The following is a 14,164-nucleotide window of genomic DNA, read 5'->3' on the forward strand; positions in this document are numbered from 1 at the left end:
TTTCCTGCCTTATGGGTGAATTTCCCTTATAATTCTGTTCAATTTCTCATTTGCTTCTTAACTTGGCAGTAAAAATGTGTTGAGCCCAGCTTGCAGTAAAAATATGTTCTAGGAAGATGGACTCAATTGTCAGATTCTGTGCTTTCCAGTAGAACTCTGAATCTTGCCAGAGGAGAAAGCACATCAAAAATTTAACATTGCATCTTAATTACCTCATCACACTCACTACAGGTAGCTTTACATGTAACACCCTCTTTGTTGTACTTCATCTTCCCAGCCCCTTCAGAGCATTCTTGTTCGATACAGACATAAATTGCACTGGCAATTGTAAAGCTACTGTGCTGTAGGATTGTATTTTAGTTGCACATACCTGTAATTAATTGTATGGGAATTTTCACAGTATTCTCCCCAAGGAACAATTTCATTGAAAAGTAACAGAGTTGTCTAGACTATAGCAACTCATAAAATCATCACTAGTTTTGGGGTTTGAGCTACAAAGCGGCAATAGAAACATGGCTTGTAGATTTAAAGTACTTCCAAGCACAGGAACTGTTTTATAATCCCCATCGTAGTAGTCTAACCTGGCAAACTTTTTAACAGGGTGGAGAACAAAAAATGTACAATAAGCTTAAAGTAAAGATTATCTCTGTGCTAATTTGTGATAGCTTTTTTTGGTGGAGAACCACACCCACTGTACATAGACCTTTCTTCCCCCAAATATGTAGAAGAATACACATTTTGTAGAAAGCGCATTGTGCCCGCCTTTCACAGCTTGTGGCATAAAAGGTTTAATGTAGGAATAGCATGACACTCAAAAAGGAGCTTCAGTGGTTCTGGGTAACAATGACTGCGTTTGTGTTTGTGTGTTTATTCTGCAAAGGCCAACTGGTGCAACAATTATTTTTTTTTACTATTTAGCTTTAAAGTAATCTGCTAAATTACCTTGAAAATTACTAATTGAAAGCACAGATTTTTTCAGAAAGTTGGAAACTGTAGTTGGTCACATGGAAATTTTACGTGCTTATTTATATCATGTATATGTATATGCACGTGTGTGTGTGTATACATATGTATATATAAAATACTACACTGCAAGATTTAACAGGATTTGTACCATTGTAGTGCCCTGAGAACTGAAAAAATTGCTCTAGCTATACGAGTGCTGTATGTCTGCATACTGAAAGCAGTTACGGTTTTCAACGAGTTTTTATAGTGCCTAACATTGAAAAAGCATACTTAGGCCAGAACTTCAGTGTACTGAAGATGGTGAAACTTAAGCAAATGTTCGAGTTTTCCTTGCATTGTAGCCAAAGCAAATCCAAAGTAGAAAAAAGCAAAGACTAACATACCATTTCATACTCAATGACTTCAAACACAGAGAGGTTTATTTCACAGGGGAAGCTGTGTGAGTCCATATTAGCCAGTCAATGGCCATCAAAATGATGTAAAATTATAGGGAAAACAGGGTGGTTTGTAGCTTTTGTGTATTACCAAGTGAACTAAAGGCTATGAAACATTCGCCAACGCCCAAAACTACATATTCTCTTGTCTGTTTAGTACTTGTGGCCTGGCAGGTGAAAGACATCATCCTAGTTCTTGCTGAAGATGAAGGCTGGTGCTTTGTCCGTGCTAGCATAGGGTCCCTCTCGTAAGGTTTTTCCGTGTATAGTCAGACAGCATCGTTCATGGCAGTTTCTGAGCACTTCTGCCTCTAATGCCAAAGGATACAAGAAGCCAAGGAGCAATGGAAAATAACAACTTGAAAAGTACTTTCATTTCAACCTCAGCCCAGTGATAATATCATCTGAAACACTGAAACAACTCACACCTGCTAACATATGTTTTATGTACCTGATTGAAACAGTGATAGCCTCAAAGAAAGGTCTGTGACAGCAGACCCGGCACAGTGCGGATTTTATTTTATCAGTATCTTTAAAAAAAAAAAAAGAAAGGAAACACGACGCCCCACTGAATGTGTTCTTATGTTTGGGTGTTAAAAATGCATTTCGTTCTCATAAACACAAAGTAGGACTAATTAAAAAACATAACTGATCTTTTGTGTAGATTTTTTGTGTAGGCAGGATGACAAAAGCCTTGATTCTGGCTCAGAATAGGCCAGTATATAAAAAAACTAAAATAGGCATTTTGGTCCTTACTGAGTAATTCTGAGTATTGTCATTAGGACTATCTTTCAAATTATACTGATGGAGTTTCTTAAACCTAGATGCTCAGAGCATTTAAAAGCAGGTAGAGAGAAGTGGTAGGTATGTTTTTGTGCAAAATCAATCCTCCAACCCATCAGTGCATCAAAGTAGAGAATCTGCCATTGCCTCCATCGTTGCTGGTCAGGGGTTTGTAACCCTCCTGGGGCTCATAAGCATGAAATCCCCTCGGCCCAAAGCTGCTGAAAGAGCGCTGAGCTGCCCTGGGTCTCTGGCGCTCTGCTGCACCCTGGTCCTCCATGGGCAGCTGCCACAGGATCCCTTTGGTGTGCTTCAGCCCATTCACACGTGAGGGTCTAAGGTCCAGCCCAGGAGCATCCTGGAAATCCCCACGTTTAATTCAGCTGAATCCTGCTGAAATCAGTGGTGCTCTTCGTGTGGGGGATGCTGCCTGCACAGTGATAGCTGCACAGTGCCTGGGACTGGAGCCTGGTCCTAGCTCGGTGCATCCTTGCTGGCATTCTGCGCTGATTAAGGCAGAGCGCCCAGCAGTTGTGGTGGGTAAGGACTGTGTGCATTAGCAGTTTTATGGCCTGTATGTAAGTGGCTCAATAGCTTTTGTACAGCTGTAAAGCATGTTCAACCCAATGGTATAAAACACATCTCAAATGTATTTTCATAGCTTCATAAACCGTAGTTCATTTATGTAGGTACTTTTTATTGTAATCCTTTATCTTAAACAGGAAGCTGTTTCCTGATACCATTTCTATTTTTGTCGTCGTCTTTATGAAAAAAGGGATAAAGAAGAGAAAAGAAAAACTACCTTTTTCTTATGTGCACCAAGAGAGTCCTTGAGTACAGTAATTGTGCCCTTAACTTGTATTTTTGTATTTCTAACCTCAGAATGCAGGGCTAGCAACTAAAAAGCCAAAATAACATTAATTATGACTGTTCTTCGCTGTGGTTTTTGGAGTATAAGTTTGGAACAGATGTTTGGGGGGAGAAGAAGGGGGAGGAAGGATGGATTGTTTCTTTTTCTCAGCCCCAACTGGTTTTAATTCTTTCTTGAACATTTTGAGAATATCTTTAAACATTTGCCAGAGTTCAATTAACATCCTGTGACTGAAGGTGGAAAATGTCCTACTTTGTTTTTCTTCAAACATATACCTGCTCTTGCTGCTCATGCCAAAGCCAGAGAAAGAAAGGATTCCAGCTGGCATAGGTTTTATTACTGTTACATTAATTTGCAGGTTAAGCCTCCAGTTGGGAGGGGTCTGCTGGATTGATTTATTTATTTACCTTTTTTATTTTCGTGATTTTAAGAAAGTGCTGTGTAAAACATTGCCATTTAATTACAGGAAGGTTTTGCTCTTTTTTGGTGAGCATTTAACAGCTTATTGTTTACATGGAGTTGTAGAAACCTAGTTTTAAAATATGTTTAAAGTAGAGATTGTGTTCTTGGGTTTATCATGTTTTTCCTGTACTACATATAAACAGAAGATTGTACATTATTGAAAGCCCTTTTTTGTGGAAAACAGGATTGGGGAAAAAAGTTTATATAAGAATGCAAAATAACTTCCCGAGACTATTGGCGCAGTGTGACCATAAAACCTCAACAGCACATTGTGCAGTGACATTATAACAATTTGCTTTAGCACCTCTGCAGCGTTCTCAGAAAGTCCTGTTCTACAAAACACATGCCGTGGTATCAGTTGACTGTTTTTTTCCAGAGTCAGTTCTTTACATGCATGTTTTTGTGATTAGTTGCTGTTTTGCAAGTAAAGTAATTGGAAGTGGCAATTTTTTTTTTCTTATTTGGCTTATTACATTTTTTATTTGCATACATTTATACATTCAATAAGTTGTAACATATCTGCTTATATAGGTGTGCAGGCGCCTTTTAGTGGATTTATAATCTCTGGGTTGGGATTTTCTGTGCCTTAGTTTTAAAGACTGTTCTTTCCTATACCGATATGAAGATACGGGTACATCAAAATAGGAAATGGCATACAATTGCTGCTAAGGCCAGATGAGAGTCCAGCTGCTCTACCAACCCCTGTATTGGCTCTGGAGGACTACTTTTTTAAACCTGAGTGTTACTAGTTTTGTTTCTCTTGTAGCCCAAGACGGAGAGCAGACCTCACGTGTAAGTAGTTCCCAATTTCTCTGACAGTGCGTAAGAATATATAATACTAATGTTATACTAATAGTACTTTAAATAAAAACCTTTATGTATTTTTTGTACCTTTATCATTTTAGCCTTTTACCACCAGGATTTTAGGGTCATTTCCCATATAGGCTAGCTCAGCTGCAATCATTCTATACCAAAATACAGTATATTCAGTTCTGCGTTTTACCTATAGGATCTGAAACATCTGTGTGCTTTCCAAAGTGTAATTGAATATATTTTCAGTCACTTAAAATTCTTCATGTGCTTACATTGAGCATTGAAACGAAAACTACAGGTGATTTGAAACGTTGGACTTGACCTATCTACCATAGCATTTAAAACACCAACATTATCCGTGGATTGGGTGCATAACTACTTATGGGTTCATCCTGTTTGAGGTACCACCCTCCAGAACTGCTTTGCAAAGTACCTTTTCACACTGTCTCTGTCACTGTGCAAGTTTCAGTTGCCAATTGTGTGGTGACTGTGAGAAGGAGTTGAGGGTGTCCAGAAACATCCACCTATATCCTTGCTTGCTTAAATGTTCCCTTCTTTGGTATAGCAGACCCTACTCGCTGAAAGTTACTCTTCAAATGATGCAAACAAACAAGGAAAAGTAAAATTTTTTTTGGTCTTAACTCATTTTCTCTAGTGCTTTTATAAGTACCTTGTGCATAAAAATAATATTAAAAACCATATTGCCCTTTGTATTTGAATCCATATTCGCAGCATTACATGAGGTACATTTTTAAAATTCTCTTGATGCTTATTCACTAACTGAGCCTTGCTTCATCTAGAGACAATAGAAAATTAGTTCTTCCGAGTAGTGATAGTTCCTTAACAGCTTGTTATTTAGCGCTTGATACTTGGTCTGAGCTAGGGGAGGACTGCAAGGAAGGGTGGTTTCTCCAGAAGATGTTTTTCTGGCCTGATCCTGCTCTGGCTAGTGTCATAAGGAAGAGTAGGATGGTGGCAATGGCAACGGCTGAAGTGCAGGATGAGGGACATGTTGCTGGCGTGAGTGTGTGTAAGAGCAGCCTGGCAGCAACCGCTGCAGACCACACAGCCCGTGGGACCTGCTGTGCAGGGCTCAGCACAAGGCCAAGTCCATAGTAAGTTGTAGTTGCTATTTTGATGGCTCTTTTGTGATCGTGCAGAGGGATGGAGGTCGCTGCCAGCCTTGGCAAGTGCCCGTTTGACAAACCATAACCATCTCAAGCAGCTCCCTCGAGTGACAGCAGAGCTGCCAAGCATGCAGTTGGCTTTGAGAACAGATTTGCCTCTCCTCTTCCAGGAACGAGGTTGAGATACTTACTGGGATAAGAGAGAAAAATTTTAGCTGGGTGTACTCGTGCCTGTTGGCGGAAGGAAGGCTCCAGCCTTCACTGTGGTGAACCTACTGCTGGTGTTACGTAGGTGCTCAATCCAAACCCTGGCATTGCACTTGAAATTGGAAATACCAGTGTGCAGCGCTACACAGTGCTCTGCTTAAACCACTGTGGGGTTTCTTCAGTTGCATTTACATATACATTTACACCACCTTTGTGGACATGAATGATTAAAGTATTTTTGAAAATACAAGAAGTTAATCAGAATGGACCTTTCAGAAAGGCTGGGAAGTACTTTTTGTCCTCTGAGTTCCCTTTTCCCCCTGCCCCCAAAACAAACAAGCAAGCAAAGGAAAAACCCTGGCTTAGTCTGTTTGGATGATCCAGGGTCTGAAATTTGTTGCCCGAGTAGAGATTGTGCCACCCGTACTCAGCTCACAGCCAAGAGTCCTGCTGCAGCTTCTAGACCGGCATAGGAGCCGTGATGTATGTTGTTTAACTGTTTTGTATTTCATTGCCCCTAGCATTTATTTCCTGTGCTTTATACAAAGGAAGAATATTTCATTTTTAACTACTTGATACATCTTTGTATCAGCAATGAGTATCAGCTGTGGGAACGTTCTCCCTGCTGGTGAGCGTGGAGGAGACTGTGTGCGTCAGTGGGCACAGAGGGAAGAAGCTTGACAAATCCATAAATGTGCTTTAGTGTTAGACCAAAATTCACATAATATTAATAATTCACCTTTTTTATCAAGGAAGCTGTCATAGTGTATGGGAATGGAAACTTCATAACATAAAAAGTGCTCTCATAAAACTGTTTCTATGAAATACAAACTGCAAGTCCCGTGCGGGACAAAGTGTGAAGCTGAATTTTTATGAGAGATCATTGGAATTACCATGAACTTTTAGTGACACTAGCAATGTTGGTCCCCACTGTAGTAAGCTATTTGCTCATAGTTATTAATTGTATGCTTAAATGTATGCTTTCTGGTCACAAAAATAATTGGCAAGTATGATTTAGGTTTGTTTTTCTTCATGGGAGGAGAAAGGAAGGACTCGTAATGTTCTTGATCAGAGGTCGAGATAGATCATATTCATTGTAATAGCACGCACAGCTTGTGCTGGTTTTAATCAGCTTTGTCTTGTGCACCTGCTAGATTTAAGATTCATTCAAAGTTAAGGGAAAAAATCCTCTGTAGATCTCATGGTGGAATGAATTCAGTCACGCAAAAATCAGAATTTATTTTGGCTACAGTGGTGTGAATACCAAATGAACCCCAGCGACATAAAAGATAAGGCTCCAGATTTTCAGCAGCGTAGCTGGGATGTTGTCTGTTGTAATTGTCAAATGATTAACTCCGCAAAACGTTTCTCAGCTATTTAAACTACTGACTTCATCTCCTGGAAAAAAAGTAGTAGATGGGCATTCAAGAGGTGAGATCTTTGCTGCAGGATTAAGTGATGTTCTCGCTGATTTTGATAGCAAAACTGACTGAAAGAAGTAGAGCAAGTCTTTATGGTACAACTTTGCTTTTCATCACACTAGAAAGACGTGTTACCATGCAGGCAGTAATCATATTCCCTTTTTGTGCATGTGTTTACTTTTGGCAAGTAAACTGCTGTGTTGCAGGCAGCCTTCTCATTTGTAACAGGTTGTCTTTAAATGCAGCATCAAAATTAAAAGAGAAATAACTTGCCAAAATACTTTGTGACCCACTATGTTTTCTGTCTTTTCATAACTAGTAATTTTCTGTAGTACCTGGCTCTGATATGTCATGCTGTGCGAGCTGTGTCTGCTTCAAGGCCATCGCCACCAGTGGAGTCCACCTCCTCTTCGAGCATGGAAACTTCCAGGGGGGAACAAACTGCTGGCGTTCTTTCCTTGCCTGTGTTTTCTTTCATTTTTTTTTAATCTGCTGGGGGCAGCACAGATGAGGTGAACCTTTTGGCAAGGCCAGTGGAGCGAGGAGAGGGGAAATGGCTCTGTGGGCCAGGATTGAGGGAATATTGGATGTGAGGGCGGGGCGATATTAGGAAGACGTTACTGAGCCATTTGGACAATGAAGCAATTTGGACAAGAAAGCAGTGGGTTTAGGTTAGGCTGAGGTAGAACTATGTTTGGTCTCTGAATGAAAGCCAGACGGTGAAACTGGATATGGTGAACGGCAATGAGCGAGCGAAGAGCTGCAGAAGGAGCGCTGCCAGAGGAGAGGGGTGGAGGAGGCTGTTTTCTTGCTGTCGCAGAACGGGTATTTAGTCCAGGTGATACTGTGTATTTGTACACGGCCTTGCTGAAACATTGTGCTTCTCTGTGGGCCTTTCCCCTCTAGATATTTAGACACTTCATCTGAGAGAAATGTGTGGTGTTGAGTTTTGGTGGAGTTTTTTTGTTACTCGGACTTCTGAAGCCTAATTCTGATATTTTTCCTTTGAGCACTGATGGACGAATGATCTCTCTGCCTCCAAGCATGACGGCAAACGGTAAAGCCATGAGCACAGGTGCTCAGTGCCCCCGAAGGGCAGCGTGCCCCAGCAGTGTCCTGTTGTCCATGTGCGTGGCGATATCCAAGCAGAGATCAGCGAGCCATCTCTCTTTTGGAGCTCTCTTAAAGAGTTATTGCAAATACCTGTCCAGGTCACGCAGTTGTTACGCTCTGGAACAGCCCATAGGTTAGATGCAAAGGTGGTTGCTTTTTATTTTCCTTTTACGAAATAAATATTAACAATGATTGTTGTGAAATGCTAACAGAGTTTCCAAAAAAAAAGAACACAAGCAAGCTATATGTTGATCAAAGTGCACTGCTGTGAGCTTCCCCTTCAGCATACCGCTGGTACCCTGGCAAGCTGCCCCAAGCTGGAGTGGCAGTTCGGACACCTGACGGGTCCAGGGACTCCTGCTCGGCGTGGGAATGGCTTCGCAAAGCCACCGTCCTCAGCCTTACAGTACTTAATTAAAATACCTCATCTAGGGGCTGTTTATTATGGCAGCACCAACCTGTGTGTTGTGCTTTTTGTTTTTTCTCTTCCCCCCGCCCCCCTCGACCCTCTCTAATGTGTTGCACACAGTCAGTGAGGCACCACACGGGTTGCTGCCTTTAGACATTGACAACCAAGGAAATTAAATTCTGAGGCAGAATCAGTTAAAAGCCTGACTAAAGCAGGGTTGTTTTTTCTATGACAACTGAAACAACATAATTATTTAAAGGATCATTTTTTTATTGCTAATTATTTTTTTCAAGACAGTAAGGTTTTTGCAATTTTTTTTATTCCAGGACCCTCTTGTAGGGATTTTTAATTTATTTCTTTTTAAGAGAGAACAAGCAATTTAGTTCAGTAGGACGCTGTTAGATAAAAGCACTGATAGACTGCAGTTCCAGCTTTGTTTAAAGTAATATGCCTTTCAGGTGTTTGGTACCATTAGTATTACCGTTTTGTGCAAGAAGAAATATATATTTACATGGTTTTTCACACTTGAAAAAGCTTGTCCTCTTTGTAAAATCTGTAGTGATAAGTCTGAATATAAAAACTTCGAATAACGGAGCACTAGCTTATGCTGTTTAAACAACTATACTAGACAAAATGTTTCATTTATGTTCAGGTAAGCTAATTAAAAGAAAACCACAGGGATGGTCTGATCTCACAGATGCTTATGCAGGCATTTTGGTGTCTTCTGTCTCTCTCCTTCAGTGAGTCTACCTGCAAGACAAAAGTTGTTACACTATTGGGTCTTACTGTACAAAGTTACTAGAAAAATTGAAAGGATGCCCTGAAAGTACCGGAAAACTAATGGAAATGCGTAATTGCAATGATCACCGTCTTTCCCTACTGTTCTGTTTATCTTCTCCCTTACGTACCATATTGCATATGAAGTTCTATAAAGCACCGATTGTTGTTTTATAAAAGCATTCTCCTTGTTATCGCTAAAGGTAGCGATATCTTTAGTAGATGTTGTACAGTCTCAAATGATGTTTTCTTTGGGAGGACAAAATCCTATTTGGGAGGAAATCACCCCCTCTTAAGGGGGCTTACAAGGAGGGCAATTATAATGACAGAAATTGTTGGTATCAGTGTTTGGAATTGTTGTGTATTTTCTCATCCTAGGAGTGCATACATGTATTTACAATAGGGTTTTCTGTTGCATTTGCTTAAAAAAAAAAACCACCCCACTGAGCTAAAAAGTTTGAAAGGAACAGCTTGAGGAATTTTTTCCATCAAGATACAATCAAGGGCAGGAAATCGTAGAAGCAGAGTTGCGGTTTTGCCTCCATTTTTTTATTAGTTAATTAAACTATAACAACTCTTAACTTCATTTTAGGTTAACTGTTCCTAGAGTTCAGAAATATTTTAAGAGGTCAATAATGCTTTCTTTGGCTTTCACTCATTTGGTGTGGGATAAGGAGTCGCAGTCAGCAGGGCAGAGTTTTCCAGATGTTCTGCAGAGCATGTGTGCGTGCACTCATGTCGACAGTTGTTGACGGTGGGAAACCATCCATCTTTCCTCATCTGCGCACCACCCTGTACAGATGAAAACCACAGGAAAGAAATGTGGATAGCCTGACATCTGTAAGCGAACTTACAGTGTCTGATTAAAGCTCAGGAACCCTGAGTACTTGCAGCTACCAGTTGACACGCGTTTTTACTCAGTGATGGAGAGGTGCCGAGTCTGAGGGAGAGGACTGGGGGAAGGGGAAGCTGAAGGGAAAAATTTGAAATGATAGGTGTGTACTTTACTTGCAGCAGAAGCAAAAAAAACCCAAAGACACCCCACTGTACATTGCAGCACAGATTTCCTTTATCATAAAGTCGGGACGTTTCTTTTTTAAAGCGCCGTGAGGCATCTGTCTGCATTTTCTTCTCGGCGCGTAGAGCTGCGTAGAGGCATGCACTTAAAGGGCATATAGGGGAAGCAAACAGAGCCATGCAAGTGTCACATAACTGTCTTTAGTAACGGGAGCTATTCCAGCACTGGGAGCCAAATCGTCTTTCAGCAGAAAGGATAAAATTTAGCAGAGCTGGGAAAGGGAAAGAAGAAAGGGGAGGGGAAACACAGCACCACCTCCTGCTGACACCACAGAAGTTTCCCTCGGCTTTCCCTCTCTCCCCCTCTGTGCATATATTTTCTTTTTAATCAGCTGGGGCTCTTCCCTCCCCTGCTTTTTTTTTTTTTTTTTCTTTTCTTTTAACTGTATTTTTATAGTTGGAATTCTGCTTTCCTAATTTCTCTTGTTCCACATTTAACTTCTTCAGAGGATTTCATTAATAGTTATTGCAATTAAAAATAATAAATAAACTCAGCACCAGCTGCTCTAATGGCTGTCATAGCATATCTGGAACATAATGCGGTCTGTTCAGGGCAGCCACACAATGCAATTTATCCCCACACCTGAGGGAATGAATTTCACAACTGTAATTGCTACAATATAATTCTTATTAATGTTGTGCTATAATTCCTATTAATTCCAAAGGGCTAGTAAATGCATTAGGACTTGTCAACATATTATTTTACACTGTTTATGATCTGTAGAATTACGCTCTTCAGTATTGTATTGCATAAAGAAAAGCCTTAAAATTAGCTTTAATTGCAGGGTGGGGGGGACGGGACACAGACCACATTTGCTGTTTGGGCACTGGGAAAGACGGAAGGATCCTGGTGTTTGAGGAGTAATGAAACTGCATTTTAAAATCAGTCCTTTGAACTTTCTGTGCCACGCAGTTAGCAGTTTATGAAGATATATTAATAATGCCTGTCCTGGTTATTAGAAAAAGAACCACTGATGTCTTTATGAAGGAATAAATAACTGCAAGAAAGATAGGTTTATAAAATTAAAAATAACTGTCTTCCAGCAAAGACAAAAGTGGGGAAATTACAAGTCACTGTAACTGATGTAATAAATGCAGAATGTGTTATCTTGCTGTGCTCTTATTTATTCTTGTTTTATCTCACTACCCCGCTCTTCTAGGTAGTGAATATGATGAGGAGGAAGTAGACTATGAAGAATCAGACAGTGATGAGTCCTGGACTACAGAAAGCGCTATCAGCTCTGAAGCTATCCTTAGTTCAATGTGCATGAATGGAGGGGACGAGAAACCTTTTGCCTGTCCTGTTCCTGGATGTAAAAAAAGATATAAGGTAAGCAGTAGTGCAGACCTACCTCATGTCCCACTGGGGGGGGGAGCCTCGAAAATCAGTCTGTACCTTTCTCATTTAATAGACATTTTGCATTTGTTTGTGTGGTATTTTAGCAGAGAACACGTTTTATTCACTGGTTTCCTTTCAAGCACAGCCAGGTTACCAGTTTTACAAAGGATGTAGCCTTTTGCAGCCCTATCTGTCAAGAGAAATTACATAGCGACTCTTTTGCTGTACAAATTTTAACTAGCTTTCTGTTGTTCAGACAAATTAACTGCAGAATGCAGAAGGTACTACCAGCAAAATAATCTCCTGGGTCTCTTTCAGAGACACTAAATAAAAAGCTTATGCCCGTCCGTGCCAGAATGAATTCCTCCGCTTAACTGCTAGAGATGCTGGCTCTGGGTGCCAGACTGTGCCCTGGGTGCTTTTCCTGGTAAAGGTGATGTGCAGGAAATGGCGGTTAATGTTTTGCAAGTCAGAGGTCACCTCAGGAAGGCAGAGCCTTGGAGAAATTCTGGATCTGAGTCCCTGTGTCTGTCCCCTGCACAGCCGTCAGCGCATCTGCCCTGCGTGCAGGGCTCGCATCCCTCTGTGTGACACACTGGGAAACAATTCCGACCCCTGCCCTTTTAAATACTCTTCATCATGAGAAATTTATGTCTGTTTATGGGAGTGAAACTTCTTTAACTTTGAACCTTGAGCTGGACTGTATAGAACATGCCATGATGTGAGGACAGGAGTGTGGCTTCACGTGAACCAGTGGAGAGACCGATGAAATTGTATTGAACAGCTTGGACTTCAGTATGGTATTCTATAGTCACTGACATTTGGGAACAGAAATAGCATGTTGGCACAGTTCCTCTAGATCATTTTCTGAAGTTTTTGCATGAAGTACTGGAAAATTCAACCACTGACCTATACCCTAGAAAAAGCAGTAGTGGTTGGGTTGGTTTTGTACTAGTTTTATTTTATGGCTTCTCCTTTAAATAACTGACAAGTAGGGACTTAAAAGAGAACAGTAATATGAAAGAAATATAGGAAGACCAATAACATTTGAGATAAAACAGTTGTGACAAGAATGAATAAACTGTGCATGAAACCATGTAGTGGATGAAAACGTGTTTCAGTAATGCTGCAGCTGTTCTGGACTGCAGCAGCTCCCATAGCAGCAGATTCCTGTACAGATCAGTTAATACTGACAATACTTCCTTAAAACGTGAGCAAGAAAGCAGCGTGCTCAATTCTTAGTGGCATACCAAGTCTTTTTTTGCAGAGCTTAGCCTGGGCTATGTAGTGGTTATTCTCCTCTTCGGTGACAGGAAAAACTGGACACCATCTCCAGGGGCAGGGCAGAGGGCAGGATGTTTTCGGACTATTTGCGAGCCTTACTTTGCAGATGTACCCGTGTTATTCAGGATTAATACTTCTCTTGCGTGTGGTAGAAGCTGTGCCAGATGAAGGCTGTAGTATAAAAGCTAAATCCCTAGCTCAGGAAGCAAACAAGCCATGGTGATCGTTAGAAGTCACTGTGCCCACAGGGCATCTATGCGTTGCAGAAAACATTCACTTAATGGCCAAGGCTAGAAGGAGAACCCTGTAATTTGCTATATCCTGTCTGTTCTCTGTTTGACTGCCAGCCCTCTGTCTTTTTATTGCCCAAATAAGCAAGCTGTTTCTGCCTGCCTCTGCTATCTCACTACCTCCATCTCAGACGCTGAGGATTGTCTAAGGGGTATCTTGTACACCGTTAATATTAGAACAGTCGGGCGGGGAGCAAATTAACAACCCTTAGAGAGGCTACAGACAGAGCACAGCAGCAAATGAAAAGTACCATATTTTCCTAAGGGACTCGTCTCCATTTCGTCCTGATAGCAGAACACATGTCCTTAAACTCTGGCTCACCTCATTCCTCTTTTCTGTGGGCTCTGTTTCCTCCTTTTTTCTTTTCGGCCTGATTTTTTTCTTTTTACATTTTTATCATTGTTTCCTTCCTTTTAGCTTTGTGTCAGCTGTGTTGCTTGTTTCCTCTTCATCTTCCTTCTGCTTAACCCCCAACTCTGATGAATTATTTGCAGAGGCTGGGTAGGGAGTCCTGTGATCAAAGCACTGGGATTTTCTGGTAGGTATTGGATAATCACAGTCAGGGCTGTAAAACAATTATAGTGCTCCAAACAGGAACAGGGACGTGCACATACAGTAATTGCCAGGCTCGCTTTACGGCTGAGAAAGGATGCATTCCTTTAGGGAGCGAGGAGGAAAGGAGGATATACACAGTTTTCTTTTGTCTGGCCTGAGGTGACGTACGTTTGAGAAGCAAAAGTGTTATTTTTAGGTATGTTATTTGTATTACAGTACCGCTTAAAGGACCCAG

The 14,164-nt window shown here is 41.0% G+C and overlaps 1 protein-coding gene and 1 long non-coding RNA gene across 2 annotated transcripts in view; one reads left to right on the forward strand and one right to left on the reverse strand.

The window, feature by feature from the left end:
- Positions 1–14,164, forward strand: part of JAZF1 (JAZF zinc finger 1) — a 195,502-nt gene that overhangs the window by 174,301 nt on the left and 7,037 nt on the right. The window contains exon 4 of the mRNA XM_080386506.1: positions 11,621–11,790. Coding sequence (XP_080242632.1) covers positions 11,621–11,790 — 170 coding nt within the window. The remainder of the gene's footprint in view (positions 1–11,620; positions 11,791–14,164) is intronic.
- On the reverse strand, positions 9,907–11,612 carry LOC308063475. The gene is made up of 2 exons (XR_013927975.1): positions 10,392–11,612; positions 9,907–10,175 (listed from the first exon to the last, which is right to left on the reverse strand). It is a non-coding gene; the product is annotated as an uncharacterized lncRNA (long non-coding RNA).

This window comes from Falco punctatus, assembly GCF_963210335.1.
Source record: "Falco punctatus genome assembly, chromosome: 4".
NCBI classification, from domain to species: domain Eukaryota; kingdom Metazoa; phylum Chordata; class Aves; order Falconiformes; family Falconidae; genus Falco; species Falco punctatus.